Source organism: Eretmochelys imbricata, chromosome 3 (assembly GCF_965152235.1).
Source record: "Eretmochelys imbricata isolate rEreImb1 chromosome 3, rEreImb1.hap1, whole genome shotgun sequence".
Taxonomy (NCBI): Eukaryota; Metazoa; Chordata; order Testudines; family Cheloniidae; genus Eretmochelys; species Eretmochelys imbricata.
The window spans coordinates 16,335,441-16,354,853 of record NC_135574.1 but is presented as its reverse complement, the minus strand read 5'-3'; the positions used below and the strand labels follow the sequence as shown (position 1 = coordinate 16,354,853).

At 42.2% G+C, this 19,413-nt stretch overlaps 1 protein-coding gene across 1 annotated transcript in view; it reads left to right on the top strand.

Annotated features, from left to right (window-relative positions):
- Positions 1–19,413, top strand: part of TNFRSF21 (TNF receptor superfamily member 21) — a 69,647-nt gene that overhangs the window by 11,846 nt on the left and 38,388 nt on the right. The window contains exons 2-3 of the mRNA XM_077811529.1: positions 7,310–7,964; positions 9,791–10,294. Of these exons, the coding sequence (XP_077667655.1) occupies positions 7,310–7,964; positions 9,791–10,294 (1,159 nt within the window). The remainder of the gene's footprint in view (positions 1–7,309; positions 7,965–9,790; positions 10,295–19,413) is intronic.

Here is a 19,413-nt window from a genome sequence, read left to right as displayed (position 1 = left end):
GCAATTAATTTTTTTAATTGCTTGACAACCCTAATCTAAAGCCATTAACATCTGGACCCTGTCAACTAGATCAGAACAGACTATTAAAGTGGCCAAAAACTTTATTAAGGCAAAGTTAAGGTTACTCAGTGACAGCGCAAGTCCTTTCAGAATGTCGAATTCAGACAAACTCAAACTTCTGAAAACCATGAAATACAGAGTTAAGGTAAACACCCCTACATCCTTAACGCTAGCTCCCTGGAGTTTGCAAGAGCCACTGGGAATTATCTGCATCTACTTCAGCTGCATTCACTGTGTTAAGTGTAGTTGTATTGAATGGTAGAGGAATTAGTTGGGGCAGCTTGGAAGAGCTGTGACTGTGACATGAGGTGATCTCATAGTGAGGTGGGATTTGATTTTTTTATTTTATTTTATTTTTTTTTCCTTTTTAAACACATCTGCTTGGAACATGATTGTGCTCTTAGCATCCCTCCTGACATGGGTACTTACAATCTTTAGGGTCAGTTCTGCAAACCTGCCATTTGCGATCTTCCCCCACCCCCCATTCTTTGTGGTGGCAATTAAACGGGGGGAGATTGGAGACGTTCTGTCATGCTGCCTGGTATGGAACACAGCTAAGAGAGCCAATCTCATGTCAGACTGCCAAAATGTAGAGCATGTACCCCCAAACTTGTGGTACATTCTGTCGTAAGATTTCACCAAGCCAATAACAAATGTATGCTTCAAAAACACTGTACTAGTTATTATGAAGCCACAGACAGCCCCTCTTCAGGCCCTCTAGCCTCTTATGTACTGCCCAGACAAACCAGACTTCTGTGATAATGATTATTAAAACCAAGAATCACATATATGTGGTTCTTCCAGCTCCAAAGAACCAGACACACTTCCCAGATCAAAATATACTTCAGATCTTATCCAAAAACCATGCAGGTAGCCAGACCTTTAACAGGAAAACAGTTAAGAGGTTAAAATGAATCCTATACATTACAGTTGATTTCAGAATTTGTAGATCAGGATAATAACAGTGATGTTAAATCTTCCAGTTTGTAATAAGTCTCTCTGGTTCATCCAAAAGGTTAGAGTCTGAGTCCAAATGACAACTTAGTTGTCGAATTTTCCATGGATCTTTCAGAGCATCCAAGTAATTACTTGGAGCTCTCCATCCAAGGGCTCAAACTTTCCCTGTTAAAGTTCAGCAGACCAGAGATGGCAAGATCAATCCCAAGGTTTTTCTTTTATACTGTTTTGAGCACGGCATGTGTCCAGATTCCTCATTGTTGAGTCCGCAAGGACCCACCCTTTGAAGTTAACATTCTATTTCCTGTGCATACAAAGATAATCCAGCTGCACTGATTGCAAAAGGCAGTTGCTGATCATTCATAACAGGGAGAGATAAGCTGAAGACAATATAGGTAATATTCATTAGATTCATGCAGTATATATACATATTTGATTTTAAGATTAATAGAGCTACAGGATATAGACAGGTTTCAGAGTAGCAGCCGTGTTAGTCTGTATTCGCAAAAAGAAAAGGACTTGTGGCACCTTAGAGACTAACCAATTTATTTGAGCATAAGCTTTCGTGAGCTACAACTCACTTCATCAGATGCATTCAGTGGAAAATACAGTGGGGAGATTTATATGAAGAACATGAAACAATGGGTGTTACCATACACACTGTAATAAGAGTGATCGCTTAAGGTGAGCTATTACCAGCAGGAGGGCGGGGAGGGGGGAGAAAACCTTTTGTAGTGATAATCAAGGTGGGCCATTTCCAGCAGTTGACAAGGGGAAATAGTTTTACTTTGTGTAATGACCCATCCACTCCCAGTCTCTATTCAATCCTAAGTTAATTGTATCCAGTTTGCAAGTTAATTCCAATTCAGCAGTCTCTCCTTGAAGACAGACACAAACATATGCACAGCCCCTTCCTTGATCTCTTAGGTCTAGCTCTTTTAACATCTCTTTGATGCCCACACACATGTGAATTGTCCTGACTGAGAGGCATTGCAATTGGATTGTAATGTGCCTTTAAGGGTCACACAAAGGTTATTGGTCCTGCTGATTTTAACCTGTGGTGGTTTGCTTGCCCCACACCTATGATGCGGTTGGGTGTTAATGGGATCAGGTGGGCTCTCACTGTCTGCTGATGTGATTAAATCCTGTATGGTTAAAACCACAAGCAGTCACAAAATGGCTCTGAGCCAATTCTGCCCTGTTGCTGCCCCAGTGTAACTCCTACTGGAGTTAAATTATCTGAGTCCTTTATAGAAAATTACCACAGTTAGGAGAAAATGGTAGAAATTTAGTGATCAGAATGGGTTAGAAAACAGAACATGTCCCCCTGTATGTAGCTCTGTAGTTAATTGTGAGGGGTTACGTGAAATACAGTTTAACTAGGTCATTTATTTGTATGCTCATGACATCAGAGGTGTGGGCCAGCAGTGGCCTGCAGCTGCCTCATGTTCTAATACAGGTGTGGATGTGCAGTCCAAGTAAACTATAAAGCACAGAATTCCATGTTCTACCTTGATCTGAGCAGCCTTCTGCAATCCACTGGTTCCCCCTCGTGTGATCAGTGGAATGCACATGTATTCTGCTACAGTTCAATGAGAATTGGTTCCCTGGAGTCCTGGCGAATTGCTAACATGGCTCTGGGTTGAGAGAGTCTGAGAAACTCTTAACTAGGTTTTTATCCCTTTAAAACCCCTGTATTCAGTCTCTTCTATCTATCACTCTTTTGTTGAGTGTTACCTTTCAAGACCATTTATAAACCAGTATTTTGAAACATTTCTGTCATCTCTGTTCCTACTATTCAGGGTGTAAAGGACTTGTATGTTTTACCTCCGTCATGCCCTCAAAACCCCTATCATTTTAGTTGACAGCTATGTATCTTCACCACCTCCAAGAAATCCACTGAGCCTCTCCATGTGCCACCTTTCCTTCCGCCCCCCCCCCCCCCCCCCACACACAATTCTGCCCTCTCCTCCTACGCAGTAGAGTTGTGTGAGATGTAGAAATCCCTTGACACCACCTGCAGCTGGGACCTATGCTCTCTGGTCCCTCTCTTAAAGTAACAGCATGTCTTGCAGCACTCTGAAATCTTCAGCCCCTCTCCCCCCTGGCAAAACTGCAGCCCCTCTGCTTCTCTCTCTCTCCAGGGAAGAAGTCTGGCTCCCTGGCATAACTTGCCTGCCCCCAAACTCTTCCCTGGATGAGCTAGGTTTCAAACCCTATTAGTAAATACATAATCTGAAAGAGCTAAGCAACCCTTTTTCCTTCTGCTGGAGCCAGAGGGGCAGCAAACCAAAGGCAGATCAATATTGGTTGGACCAGTTGAGCTGTGCGGAGGAGGTGTTCCTTCGCCAACAGATAAAACCCTTTGTAGGCTGCATTTATAGTCTCCGTAGTGTAGATATACCCTTAGGGCTTGCCTGCAACCGTGCCAGTGTAGTGCTCCAGCGTAGACGCTTGTACAGCAAGGGAGGGTTTTTTCCGTCTTGCTCGTTAATTCACCCCCTCAAGAGGTAATAGTTAGATCAACAGAGGAATTCTTCTGTTGATCTAGTGGTATTTATACCAGGGCTTAGGTCGGCTTAAGTACATCTTTTGGAGTGTGAGGTTTTTCACACTCCTGAGCTACGTAGCTAGGTTGGCCCAAGTATGGAGTTTCCCTATCTGTAGCAAGAGACTTTTTTTATTTCTGTACTGGGGAGGGGGAGAAACCTTTTATGCAACGCTTTATTTACTGTCAGAACCATTATTTGATGTACAATAATTGGTATGTCAGCTGAAGCATCCTTGTCAACTTCTGAACACAAGTAATTGCTCCTTTTATAAAATACTATGTGTTTTGTACAAATCCTTGGCCATAAATTATTGAGCTGGGGAAATGTAAATGTGCTAGACTGAGTATACGTTTCCAGGAAGTTGGAGACTGCACCAAAAACGATGCAGTGTAATTTGCTGTTCCATTGGTATCCTTTTTGCAGAGTCATGTTTGTTGGGTTTTTAAGTATTCTCATTGGCTGATATCCTGGAATAGGTAGCAGAGCAAGTAACAATATAGTACAGCAAAGTGATGCATTTCCCCACCTGTTAGATTAAAATACATAGGTTTTATTGGTCTTGATCCCAGTAGTCCTTTCAGTATTTAATTAAATCTTCACTAGTGTAATAACTGAACTCCCAAAGTTGATTTCTGATGCAGACCCCTGGAGGGGGTTTTCAATCTGTGGTCCACAAACCCCTGGAGGTCTGCAGACTATGTCTAAAGGTCCACAAAAGGTGGTTGTTACCATAAAACAGTGACTTTCAAACTGTGGTCTGTGGACCCCTGGAGGTCTGCAAACTATTGCAAAGATTTCCAAAGAGGTCCACACCTCCATTTGAAATTTTTTAGGGGTCAGCAATTTGAAAAAGGTTGAAAACCACTATTCTAAAGTAATTTTGACTTAGGTTTATTTATCAAACTTCTCCATTTTGTAACTATTTGAAAGTTGTCCTCTAGAACTCTGCACATATTGCATGATGGGCTGTGGTTTTGCAACAGCCTTCCCCATAAGAACGGCCATACTGGGTCAGACCAAAGGTCTGTCCAGCCCAGTATCCTGTCTACTGTCAGTGGCCGGTGCCAGGTGCCCCAGAGGGAGTGAACCTGACAGGTAATGATCTAGTGATCTCTCTCCTGCCATCCATCTCCACCCTCTGACAAACAGAGGCTAGGGACACCATTCCTTACCCATCCTGGCTAATAGCCATTAATGGATTTAACCTCCATGAATTTATTCAGTTCTCTTTTAAACTTTGTTATAGTCCTAGCCTAGCCTTACCTCCTCAAGCAAGGAGTTCCACAGGTTGACTGTGCGCTGAGTGAAGAACTTCCTTTCATTTGGCTTAAACTGCAACCTGTTAATTTCATTTGGTGGCCCCTAGTACTTATATTATGGGAACAAGTAAATAATTTTTCCTTATTCACTTTCTCTACACCGATCATGTCTTTGCATCAGAATGCATCCGATGAAGTGAGCTGTAGCTCACGATAGCTTATGCTCAAATAAATTTGTTAGTCTCTAAGGTGCCACAAGTACTCCTTTTCTTTTTCTTTTGATAGCCTCTCTAATCTCCCTTAGCATTTAATCATCACTATCACTGTCCTGGTCAGGTGGTGGATAATAGATCCCTACTGTGTTGTTCTTATTAGAGCATAGAATTACTATCCATAGAGATTCTATGGAACATGTGGATTCATTTTAAGATTTTTATTTCATTTTATTCTACATTTTCTTTCACATATAGTGCCACTCTCTTCCCCCTGCACGACCTGTTCTGTCCTTCCGATATATTTTGTACCCCAGAATGATTGTGTCCCATTGATTGTCCTCACTCCACCAGGTTTCTGTGATGCCTATTATATCAATATCTTCCTTTAACACAAGGCACTCTAGTTCACCCATCTTATTATTTAGACTTCTAGCATTTGTGTACAAGCAGTTTAAAAACTTGTCACTGTTTTTGTCTTCCCTTTTCTGATGTCACATTGTTTGTGAATGTTTTCTCATCTGATGTGCCCCATACTTTGTCCTCTTTCATCCCTTCCTCCTGACTAAAACCTAGAGAATCTCTATCAATTGACTCTCCTCTAAGAGAAGTCTGTGTCCGATCCATGTGCGCCTCTGCAGCAATCTGCTTTCCCCCATCTCTTAGTTTAAAAACTGCTCTGCAACCTTTTTAATGTTAAGTGCCAGCAGTCTGGATCCACTTTGGTTTAGGTGGAGCCCACTGACATTCTTTCAGTTCTAATCGGATTTTTTTATTCCATTGGAACCTTTTATGTGAAATCTATAGGAGACTTGGTACACTCGCCTGCACTTGAAGAGTGAAAGCTGGGGTAGCGAAATAGGGGTGGGTAGAGGAGGAAATCCTGGACACAACGTGAAATAGCTATTGAAGAATGATTCACAATCCCAGTTTAGCCAGAATCAGATCCTAGTTTGCTGCATGGCAGGTCAGTGCTTTAAAAACTTGGATGTCAGCCCAAAGAACTGGGATGAGGAATTGAACCTATGTCCCATATACAGTAGAACTGGATTACCACGAGACAGAGGATGTGAATAACGAAATAAGACCTAACATTCCTCCTCCCTTTAAAAAAAACCAACCAAACAAAAAACCCCAAACAAATAAAAATTTCATCTTAACAGTGCATTTGAGACAGTCTGAAAGTCAATATCTTAATGAAATGCCTCTAACATAGTAGATTATGGGGCTAAAATACTAATATGATGGCATATGTAAACAAAACCTTATCTAGCATGAGTCTTATTCTATAGAGTGAAAAACCTAATAACATCCAGTTATAAAATAGTTTAGTGTGGAGTTCTGCCTGTCTTGCATATGAATGAATGTACATCTCTGGCCCAACTGCTGATCAGTTTGTAAACATCTCCATCCCTATGTTTGCGGCTCACCTATATCGTAGCACAATTTCCTCAGCGTCTGCTATGGTCCCCCAGTAGAGAGGCGTTCAGGTTGTTTGAAACTAAAGTTATATCTATACTTCACAGACTACACCTGCATGTCTGTGTCAGCAGAGCTATGTCAACATCATCCTGTAGAGCGTAGACACAGTGCATGCTGACAGAAGAATTTTTCTGTCAGCGTAGGAACGACACCCCCACCCCAATTTTGCTGTGTTGATGGAATCTCTCTTCTGTCGAGCTAGCTGTGTCTGCGACCTAACGGAAGTGTAGACCAAGCCTTAGTTGAAACTCTTACCTTAAAATGTAAAATGACTGTGGATTCCCCTGTTCTGAGTCTTACGTGCATATTTTTGAAATTGAGGGTGTTTAAAAACAAGTTGCAGGCCATCTAGTCTTAATTAGGTTGTAATCCCTTCAAGGACAAGAAATAGTGCTTACACTGTGCTGTTCAGACAGGCTACTAAACGTAAGGTGCTATAAGCATCAAAATGACGGTATAGTCCATTCCTTGTTGTATCCAGACACCGGCTAAATCCTATACATTTCCAAAATCCATTCTCTCCTCTGCATCCCCTTCTGCTAAATCCCTAGCCACACTGGCCACTTCTCCCCCGAATACTAGAACTTTATCCTGGCCCCCCACCTCTCCGGTCTACCCTACGTTGTTGGTGACATCTGGGCTGTTCTCAGTACTGTACAAGAAGCAGGAAGTTACCTTGGATGACTCTCCAATGTTAACCAAATACTGATTGGTGAAGGGATAGATCTGATATAGGGCTCACTGTTACTTTTTATTTATTGATACCTTGCATATTTCTCTCTTTCAGGTACTTGTGTTTCTTGGCACCACTAGTGCTCAGTCCAAGCTGACTTCTGAACAGAATGCCATAAGCCTCTCCTCTGGCAAATATCACCACCTAGACCGTGCCACTAACAAAGAGCTGGTCTGTGACAAATGTCCAGCAGGAACCTATGTGTCTAAGCACTGTACAAAGACAACCTTAAGAGAGTGTAGCCCTTGTGCAGATGGGACCTTTACTAAGCATGAGAATGGTATAGAGAGATGCCATGTCTGTCAAAAACCTTGCGAACTGCCAATGGTTGAGAAAACGCACTGCACTGCCTTGACTGACCGCGAGTGCACTTGCCGATCTGGAACCTTTCAGTTTAATGCTACCTGCGTCCTTTATTCAGTCTGCCCTGTTGGCTGGGGTGTACGAAAGAAAGGAACGGAGACTGAAGATGTTAGATGTAAACCATGTCCTCGGGGTACCTTTTCTGATGTGCCTTCCAGTGTGATGAGATGCAAAACATACACTAACTGCTTGGGGAAGAATATGGTGGTAATAAAGACAGGAACTAAGGAAAGCGATCACATCTGTGGGTTCTCATCATCTCTTCCTAACACAGTTATGTCTTCACTGAGCCCAGAAGAGGATGATGTAAACTATGAAGTTCCGTCTACCACTTATCTTCCTGAAGGTAGATTTTTCCCACTAAAAAGATAACAGGTTTTAGAATTTTAAATTACAGCTATGTTGCTGCAGTGAAGCAAGAATCCAGCTATTCAGTTGGGACCAAGTTGCAGAACTCTAGGCTCCTTGATGCTGTTAAAAGGGCACTTGCTCTTGCACCACTGATGGGCTCAAACGGCGCTGCTGCTCTCTAAGGCTGTAACGCAGTTTGGGAACACACTTAAAAAGTAGTTCACTCCCATCTGAGCTAAGCCAACATACTAGAACAGGGAGGACCTTGTTCCAACAGTGGTTTCTGCAGGAGAGATGGAAGCTTGAAACGGTTTCTAGGTAGTTACAATCTCCTTTCCAGTAGTATTTTTATATATACCATGATGACCTACCTTAAGATGAGCTGTTTGGGCATTTCTATTAAGTCTGGAGTGAAACCTCCTTATGTTAAATCTTATTTTTTTATATTTAAGGTTTCCACAAGCCATTGCTGGTGGGGAAAATGTACATTTTATATCTAACTCTATTTGCTTTAACATGATCAAAAATACAAAATGTTCCCAGTCTCTGTCAAATAGTTTTCATTTTGACTATATACAAAATAATTCCTCAATAACTTAGCAGAGTAAAGCTGAGCAATATACAAAAAACCTAAACTTGTAGTGCATTTAGCTGAGACTTTTCAGAAGTGATTATTTTTGGGGTGTCAGTGGTTGGAGTGCTCAGTTTGGGGTGCCTTAAAGGGACCTGATATTTAGAGGGTAGATGTTCAGTGTTGCCTGAAAACTAGGCCTCATTAACAGGTCTGAAATTGGGCATTCTCATATTGAGGCATCCCAAATTTCTAGTCACCCTCAAACCTCCTCCATTATGTTTAAATTTTCTCTCCGCTTGAATCCCTAATAGTTACTAAGGTTTTAATTTGTAGCTCTCAAATGTGGACAAGATTCATATGCAGTTTACAGCCAAACTGAGGCAGAGGTTAAATGGCTACAAAAAGTTACAGCCAGTCACTGGCAGGACTGGGAATAGAAACAGTCTCAGGAATACTAGCCTTGTGAGTACTCGACTAGGCTACAGTCCCTGCTATGCTATTCTTTGCTCTTCTTTTACAAGGCTTTTAATTCATAAGATTGACTAAAACTTGAGGGCTGTCACTAATGCATAAATCTATTCATGAAATAAAAATAACACTGAGATGGGTAAAGAAAATACACCTTAAAGGAACGCCTTCAATTTAAAAGTCCTACTTTGTGGACAAGGAACCTCAAGCCTCTCCTAAGAACAACTAGGCTCCTGAAATGGATAATTTTCTTGCAGCTACTTACGTTGTTTTATGTTCTGCATTTCTCTTACCAAAATCAGTTCAGTCGTTTTCAATTTAATTTTAACTACTGCAATATTTGAGTTACAAACGTTATGGGAGAATGCGTTTGTGGGTTAGAAGCTTTCCTGTTGACCTTAAGCTCTGTAAAAGCTGCGTGATTTCCTTTTTTAAAAAGTCTAAAATTAAGGCTGAATATAAATTGACAACATCCCTCTAATCACCCAGCAGTCTTTAATGAGGAGTTGCCACAAATCCAGTGTCTAACAAGTAAGCCAAAGTAATTAGAGATAAGGTGAGCAGACTGGTGTGTAAGACACAAACTTTGTGGTGTTCTTATTTCTTATGTAGTTAAAACTGAACCTCGATGTCCTAGACAGGTAGAAGCCATCAAAGTCTGTGTGTTTGGAACTTAACAGGAAGCATGCTATGACTATTCCAAATGGGTCTTTGTGTGGCTTAAGATTTAAAAAAATAAACCAACTCCCCCCCGTCCTCAATTTCTCTCTTGTTCACAGGTGTCAACACTTCAGTTTCCAGCTTTGCTGCCTCTCATAGACCAAATGTGTACAACGGCACAGTCGACCCAGCAGACATTTACAATGAAACCTCAGATAATGAAACGGATGGTGTCAACGTGACCATCTCAAACTCCAGGGCTACCAATCACCAGCAAAATTATTACCACAAACACAGCCAGTCAGTTCTGAAACTGCAGCCAGCATTGGAGATGACGAGCGGTGAAAAATCGAGCATCCCCTTCGTGCCCCCCAAGAGAGGACCGCCACGCCAGAACGCCCACAAGCATTTTGATATCAATGAACACTTACCGTGGATGATCGTCCTGTTTCTGCTGCTAGTTCTCGTGGTTATAGTTGTGTGTAGTGTTCGGAAAAGCTCACGAACTCTGAAGAAGGGTCCTCGGCAAGATCCCAGTGCCATTGTGGAAAAGGCTGCTCTGAAAAAATCCGTTACTCCAACCCAGAACAGAGAGAAGTGGATCTACTACTGCAATGGGCATGGTGAGTAATAGCAACTGAGAAATTAACTGCAGGTTATACAGGGAATAGTGTCCCTTGCTTTCTCCATTAATTACCTGCAGAACTCCTCAAGGCCTCTTCCATGTTAAAAACGTTGGTTGCAGATGCCATTGATCTGCAGCCATCACATTTAGTGAGTCAGTCATAAGTTTCTACCCTACTGTGTCCATCAACAGCAAGCCACATCTTCACCCACATTCCTGATCCTCACTAAATATTCTTCCTTAGGTTACACATTTCCCTCCAGCTTCTTCCCACTCTGTTGTCTTCTTCCCTTCCATTTTCTCCACTCGCTCTTCTGTTTCTCCAGAAATGGAGGTAGAGGAAATGTCTTCTGTGTCGCCCATCCTTTGACCGCTTCTGAGTATGGCTTCCTGACTTGCTTTGCAGAAGCAGCTGCCTCCTTCTCCAACTCAGCTGGTATGGCATTGAAGTCTAGAGAGGTTTCCTAAATTATTTGGCTGCCTAAACCATGGTGATAGATCAAGACAGGCAGCAAAATCCCTCATGCTCCTATCACCTCCCCTTTTCTCTGTATATGGGGGGAGAAGGAATATAGGATCTCGAAGGCAGCGAAGTAGCCTCCTAGGCTATGAGCTACAGACAGCTACTGCTCTGCCTTTGAGACCCTATATTTAGAGCCCTGCACAGTTCAAAATTTGTATCTGCATCCGATCCGTGTATATGCAGGGCTCCACTTGTATGCTTCTATTCCGATACTAGAAGTCTAAATACTAAGATGAGTGAACTTGAGTGCCTGGTATTAAATGAAGATATTGATATAACAGGCATCACAGAAACATGGTGGAATGAGCTGGGGAGGGCCCAAGCATGCTGGGAGGGAAGAGGGGGTCTCTAGCTCACTCAGCCCCTGTTCCCTTCAGGTCCAGTTAAATACGGCCACCCTCATGTTACTTGAAATCAGACTGCTAAATGGCTGATAGAGGGGAAGGGAGCAGATATATTTTTTATTTGCAACACCATCACTCTATTCATAAATTTTGCCTGTGTTAAATACCCCATCACTTTTGATCTTCTGCTGTGCCTGGGAAGAAGCATCAGTTATTCTACTAAGGGCCTGGTAAAAGAGAAGGTTAATGATGATACTATAGATTATCAAGTCTCAGCTGGACCAGGACTGAAAAATAATTTTTCCAAGTTCACATAACCAATCCTTTCCACATACCAGATTTGGATGTCTGACTAGATTTTTTTTTTTTTTTTTTGGATCCAGTATAAGGTTTTTCTAAAACTAACTTGTGATTATGTCTGTCCCTCAATGGTCAGCTGCTGATCTGCCATTAAAACACAAGAGGCTGAAAAGTAGCCTCCTGTCTCTCCTTATTTTATTTGGTATTTCAAGAGTAACAGGTGCATCCCATACTGAATCTTGTAGGGAAGCACAGACAGCATTTTGGGAGGAGTGCATGAGGGTGCGGCCCAAGTGGCAATGATAAATGCCTTCCCTGGCACCTCAGGCTAGAGGTATGGGTCTTCCATTTCTTGTAAACAGCACTGAATGGCAGAAGAATGAGGCAGCAAGTTTTTGTTGTCATTTTCAGCCTCAAGATGGGTGTGACAGTAGGTCACTGCACCTCAAGGTTAGCTTAGGTTAAAGTCTGTCTGGATAACCATTGCTTTTCACTAGTTTATAAACCTAGGTTGTCACAGACAATAAGATTGTTTGAATAGTCTGAATTGTGTTGAGCATTGTGGTGGTCCAAGTTTTGTGTGGCTTTGTTGTGTGTTATACAAAGCTACAGTTTTGCTTTGTAAAATTCAGTGCAGAACTTGACATTTGCAAGATCTGGACCACGCAAGATATGCATCACTTCTCTATTTTTGTTGAGGGCTTTGCAAGCTATGCTGTTTTTGGAGTGGTGGATGATGCAGATTGATGTACTTGCAAAGATTAAAGGAATATGGCGGGGGAAAAAGTAAAAATCAATATCTAGACTGCACCAAGAGAGTCTAGGTACTGTATGCACAGTCTTTAGCTGCAGATCTTAAAACCAGTTAAATGAAGTTAAATCCAGTTCTCTGCACAAGGGAAGAAAGATTGCCTTATGATTATGGAACAAGACATAGGAGCCCAGGGTTCTGTTTTCTGTCTGATCTTGGGCCAACTGCTTAATCATGCCTCAGTTTCTTTAATTATAGCGCTTCCCCACCTCACAGGAGTATTGAGACTTTGGTGCTATGGAGAAACTGCCATAGTAGGTTCTATAAATAAGGATAAATTAGATCTGCAACACTCCAACTCAGGGGCTTCATTAAAATGGTAAGGAAAGAGTTGTATAAGATTCAGTAGCTTTGTAAGCAGCTGTCTTTTTTTTTTTTTTTTTTTTTTAAATCCTTTAATCCAATTACTGCAGGGTGCTTTTTCCAGCACTTAGACAATGAAGTGTTCTTTAAAATCTTTATCCTTACAGTCCTTTCAGAGTAAAGTATTCTCCATTTTACAGATACATAAAGGCAGGCAGATGGTTTTGTTTGCCCAAGGCCAGGCAGATGGTTCGTATCAGAGCGAGGCCTAGAAAGAACTGTGCTATTCCTGGATCCCGGTTCTGTGCTCAGATCATTAGATCAGTGTTTCCCAAACTTTTTACTAAGGTGACGCTCCAACTGCATTTTCTGTGGGGTGTTGGTTTTTTGTGGTGTGTTTTTTTTTTTGTTTTGTTTTGTTATTTTTGCAACCCACAATTATATGTATGCTCCGTCCACCCCGGCATCGCAACCCTAATCCTGGCCCAGTGCTGAGGGAAGGCCAGTGGAGGGAAGGGATTGAAAAGTTCATCACTGTATTGGCTTGACAGTGCTTTGGCGTACAATCTGTTGCCCATGTAAGCAGGCTGGAAAGGGATCAGATCTGAGTAAGTGCCATTTCTCCATAGTTGCCTAGTCAGATCACACCTGTACTTTAAACTTTCCCTTCTGTATCACTCTTCCTTCTGTATCACTCTTCAAAGTGTTGACAAATATAACTACTATTGGCAGTGCATGTCAATGTGCCTAATTAAAAGTGCACTTTGCACGGGGATTCTTATACCATTGTAGATTTGTCATTGGCTTTTAAAGTCGAATATTCTGAACTAGGTAAAATCAGGCCATATTATGCCTTTTTTGCCATCAAAGCAAAATTGCTTTTACTTTGTATTCTTCAAAATACACTCTTCTTCCTGAGTCTAAAAGTATTCTGTGAAGGGGGAAATGATTTCTATCCCTTAGACTTGGACCCGGGCTTAACAGAGAGGCAGCAAGTGCATAAACTCAATCCAGCAATGGATTTTGCTGTATACATCCCCACAGGCTTATGTGGTGCCTTATCAGGATGACAAAGGTACAGGCCCTGCCTGGAGGAGATTAGTCCAGGTACAAATATAAAATTCAGGTAACAGTATATTAAGAGGACTAAATAGGTTGCCATTGGAAACAGTAGTATGAATAGTTAGCATCTTAGCTGTAAACATTAGTCATTCATACTAATGCTTTGGCTTCAAGTGACACTTGTCACTGAGCTTACCCAACAGGTTGGTCATCTGAATTAATAGAATTATAAGGCTCAGTTCTGGCTGTTGACTCAGTCATACTGACTTCTGTGGCTACTCATGTGAATAAGTGGGATTTGGCCACTGAACAAGTGCCGGTGCACATACTTACAGCTGTAATCTTTTCTTGCAGTTACAGTTAGGTTTTTTGTTTGTTTTGTTGGTGGGGTGCTATTAAAGGGACCCAATGAATCACAAACTGTGTCGGGGAGTGTCTGGATTTTTTCAAGTGACCTGATGGTCTCGTGTACAAGAGCAAGGTTATTCTCTTCAGAGAGCTGCTGACAGACAGTTTGGAGCACCTCACTAAAAGGCATAGACACACATGGCAAAATATAGCTGTCATAAATATAAAGGGAAGGGTAAACCCTTTGAAATCCCTCCTGGCCAGGGGAAAGCTCCTCTCACCTGTAAAGGGTTAAGAAGCTAAAGGTAACCTCGCTGGCACCTGATCAAAATGACCAATGAGGAGACAAGATACTTTCAAAAGCTGGGAGGAGGGAGAGAAACAAAGGGTCTGTGGGTCTGTCTATATGCTGGTTTCTGCCGGGGATAGACCAGGAATGGAGTCTTAGAACTTTTAGTAAGTAATCTAGCTAGGTATGTGTTAGATTATGATTTCTTTAAATGGCTGAGAAAAGAATTGTGCTGAATAGAATAACTATTTCTGTCTGTGTATCTTTTTTGTAACTTAAGGTTTTGCCTAGAGGGGTTCTCTATGTTTTTGAATCTAATTACCCTGTAAGATATCTACCATCCTGATTTTACAGGGGAGATTTCTTTATTTCTATTTACTTCTATTTTTATTAAAAGTCTTCTTGTTAGAAACTGAATGCTTTTTCATTGTTCTCAGATCCAAGGGTTTGGGTCTGTGGTCACCTATGCAAATTGGTGAGGCTTTTTATCCAACATTTCCCAGGAAAGTGGGGGTGCAAGTGTTGGGAGGATTGTTCATTGTTCTTAAGATCCAAGGGTCTGGGTCTGTAGTCACCTAGGCAAATTGGTGAGGCTTTTTACCAAACCTTGTCCAGGAAGTGGGGAGCAAGGTTTTGGGAAGTATTTTGGGGGGAAAGACACGTCCAAAGAGCTCTTCCCCAGTAACCAGTGTTAGTTTGGTGGTGGTAGCGGCCAATCCAAGGACGACGGGTGGAATATTTTGTACCTTTGGGAAGTTTTGACCTAAGCTGGTAAAGATAAGCTTAGGAGGTTTTTCATGCAGGTCCCCACATCTGTACCCTAGAGTTCAGAGTGGGGGAAGAACCTTGACAATAGCACTTGAAGTTATGTCTGTGAAGGAACAGCCCTTTGTGGATACATGTAAATCTCAATGTCTCTCTGGCAGGCAGTGTCTGAGAACAGGGATTAATGTCCGTCTACCTGCCAAAATAGACGAGAGAAATGGAGAGCTGCTTTGAAAGTACTTGCTACTCTGGCAACTGAAACTTAATGATCTGCAGATGTCTCTCTGGTCTGCTAAGCTTGGTCTGCCTTTCTTTAAACTAGATGAGTAATGAAATCATAGCTCTATGAAATCCCAGGTTCTCTTCATTCTGGTTCTCCTACTTCTGCTTTAGCTGAAGTGTCCCTTGACTTGTCCTGTAAAATTTTTCATTTCCTGCTTGGACAGTATTGCCTGGCTTGGGGTGATTGAAAGTACTTTCAACCTTGCACTAGTGATGCAGGAACTGTACTCTTGTTTCCATTTTAAGAAATTGGACTCTGCCTATTTATAGAGGCACCTCCTTCAGCTGTAAATGCTATGCATCAAGAGAACGTTCCTCAGTCTTCAGCTGACCCTAGGGATGTGTCTGTACAGCAGTTGAGAGCGTGTTCCCCCAGCCGGGGTGGTAGACAGACACAGTAGCTTGGTGTGAGCTAGCGTGCTAAAGATAGCAGTGTGTATGTCGCTGCAGAGGCTAGCTGCCCAAGTACATGTCTGCCAAACCCTTCCCCCTGTCATTTGGCTGGCTAACCTATACTGTAAGGTCCACACTGCTATTTCTAGCATGGTAGTTTAGGCATGTGTCTACCTGGGTTGGGAGGCACGCTCCCATCAGCGGGGTAGACATACCGTAGGTGTCTGGCATCTCCGCAGTTATATGGCAAGCAATACAGCCTCTTGTCTCCTGGATAAACTTACACCACTTGCTAGCAGTTGTCCCTTACTCTGTTGCCTGGACTCATTTCCTTAATTAACCCTACACTATAGTCTAAACCCAGAGCCCTCAGATCTTACCAGTTGTGTGCCAGATACAGTGGTCAATTGCTCTGCTTTTATTATGCTTTCGTCCCCAGGACTGTTAAAATTGCAGTCTCTTCAGGGCAGGGAAGAAGTCAGTTCAGTGCCATAGGGGTATGTGTTTTTGTGTGAATACTCTTGTACACATTTTACCAGTAAGCATCCTACATCAACAGGGTTGACTTTGAAAAGGTGAGTTTGAAATAGCGGACTACATTTAATGTTGAGACGAGGAAAGCAAAGGGTCCTCTTTCCCTAAAAGTCTTGCATCTTCTACCCTGTGCCCCAAGTTACATTAAGGTTTCTAGCAGCCTGCTAGCTTACTGAAGGAGGAATAGTGAGATAGAACTTGCAAACACAGAAACAGGCAAGTATCAGTGCAGCTGCATTGTTGACCTTAAAACTCTTCTGTTGCCTCTGTTGCATTAGGGCATGCATTTTTGCATTATTTGCTAACTTTCCATACAGACTCTACACTAAATCCACCTTTACATGAATGGTTGAATAGTATTATAACCATAGATGGAATTGCCCTTTGACAGTATAGCTGTAGTTTACAAAATGGCAGTCTCCTTTCCTTCCTTAGTGGACTAAATAGTTGGATATGTAACCTCCTTCCAAACTGGTTCCTTAATGGTGTTGTTTATGTATATTTTAGGGCAATCCCGAATTCAGGAGCACAGTATCTAGTTAAATTGGATGTGTATGGGCTGTATTTAAAGGTGGGGAGGGATCTTTTCTTAAATGTAAATTTACTGAATACCACATCCATACTGTTAAGCTTTCATTTGCCATGTTCATTGCTTGAATTGCATAGCCTCTAAATGCTGAAGGGAACATACAGGAGTTGCTTCTCTTAGATTTCCTCTGGGATTCAGACTTGGAAAGTGCAAACAGAAGAAAAAAGTTGGCAGTTTTCTTTGAAGCAAGATTAAACATAATCAGGAAGACATGGAATCCTTGTTCTCAAGCACTGTTATATTGGCATGTCTCAAAACTGGTTCTTAGTTACTTAGCAGGTCCTGCTGTGCAACCCATCTGTCTGTATTGCAGTACGTTCAGATCCCTTTGCCCCTGAGCACTGGCAGATTCTTCTAACCATCTGGTTTCAGAAGGAACACTTCAAAAGAAACAGCCCCAAGTTTTGGCTGACAGTGGGATGACTTAACATGGTCAGCATCCATGTATTGCATGCTTAGTGTGAGCTCACATCTTTATTTAAAAGAACTCAGTCAGACCCGTTGGAGGCATCCTCTAAAGTGTTAGCCATGCCAGCCGGTAGCCCCAAACTGAGCTAGCTCCGTGAGAGAGAATGTGCCTTACTTTGATTTGCTACATCATGGTAAGATAATAGCCGTGGGCTAGAGAGGGAGATGTTATGCCTGGGGTCTGGCAGATCTGAGAGAAACCTTGCCTCCCACACAAATTGAAACTGGGCAGGAGGTGACAGGCAGGTGGAGAGAGGAGTTTAATTTCTCTTGTAGAGGTGGGATTGTTCCGGGGGGGAGCGTGGGGGTGTTTGTCCATTTGATAGCTACTGCTGAGTTAGCCCAAGCTTTTTCCCCTTCATCCAGACAACTGGTCTTACGGTGACTAGTTGGTGTGATAGGGGGAGTTTAATGCCAGGCCTGGCAGCGTCCCTCTGTGTTCCCCATGTGTAGGTTCATACCACATTTGCTATTGGCACGTTTGAGCTCCTGAGTTATCAGTCCATACCCCAGAATTACTTTGAAGATTAATTCTGTGTAAGTGGTAAAAATTCAATAAGGTGCTTGCACTGTCTGGGTGGATATGCACTTTCTTCTGCACCAAAGAAAACCAGCTGGATGACTAGATAAGTCACTCCTATATACTAACTGATGTGGACTACACAGGGTTCTTTTCAAGAAAGGTGTAGAGCAAGCATAATTCTTAATGGTAGCCTTGTTAGTCTGTATTTGCAAAAAGAACGAGGAGTACTTGTGGCCCCTTAGAGACTAACCAATTTATTTGGGCATAAGCTTTTGTGGGCTAAAACCCACTTCATCAGATGCATGCCCAGATAAATTGGTTAGTCTCAAGTTCCACAAGTACTCCTCTTTCTTTTTGCATAATTCTTAAGTATTCACTGACGGTGGATAATGTGGTGGTGGTGGGGAGGGTCAGGGATGGTGAACAGTGGCTGCTGTATAATGAAATGCAATTAAAGCCCCACTGATTCTTGCACTCTCGTGTGTCCTGGGGTACAATGAATGCTAACCCCACAATGATTGACTGTACACCTTAAGGCGAGTTCTTACTTCCCATCTTGCACATGGGAATTGTTCAGTATCTTAAATGAGTCCTTTTCCCATCCTACAAGACTTTTTTGGTTGAGAGGAGAAATTCCTTCAGTGGCTTAGTGAATTAATATTGTTCTCAGTCAGCACATCATTAATCTATGAGAGGGTTTAATAGCAAAACTTTCTTCCAAAGTAAAATCTGCTGTTGGCACACAGCCATTGGCACCATCTGGCTCCAAATTCCTTTCACCTGTACTCCCACCCCAGCATTTCGACTAAGGATTTTGTTCACCTGTAACTTCCCCCCTGGTTTGTCCTTTGAGAACTGAAACTTCGGGTTGGGGAGGGGAGTGGAGAGATGTTAGCTCAAAAGCCAAATAAGTTCAAATGTGAAAATTCCACCTCAGTGGTTTGTTTTGTGTTCCATTCTTGGAGTGTAAAAATGTTTGGGATTTTCAGTTCTCCTGTTTAAAACACACATGCTGTCTGTGATGCCCTGGGAAGTGGCTTGGATTTGACACATTCTGGCTTGGTGTGAATGTAAGTTCTTGATGTGCTGTCAAAGTTAAACACTGTGTTTTAAATAAGTGCTCAGGCTTGCGACTATGTTTCATGCGAGTCCATGGGATATTTGGGGGTGGTAGGGAGGAAAGGTGTAGGTGAAGTAATAGGGTGCCTATTGGGGAAAATCAGGTGCTGTAACCTGGCAGTCCAGTCAAAAGTGAGCTGAATAATGGACTTTATTCTCAGGGAAGGGCAGATGTAGGCCTGTCTGTTGAAAGATGTGCCCATGGAGAGACTTGGGTCACAGGTACAGCTCAGCCCTGAACAGTGTGAAAAGAACATTACAGTACAAACACCAAAATCTTGTCTCCGCAGAAATGGAAGAACAAAGCTCTGCTTTGTGTAGACTGTTTGCTGACTTCATGTAACGCTTGTAAGGCGATCTTACAATACCGAGTGCAATGCTTAGCTATGTAGAAGTAAACATTTCATACTTCCTACAATGGATGTGAACGGGTGCGTGTACGTAAAGACAATAGACAAATGATC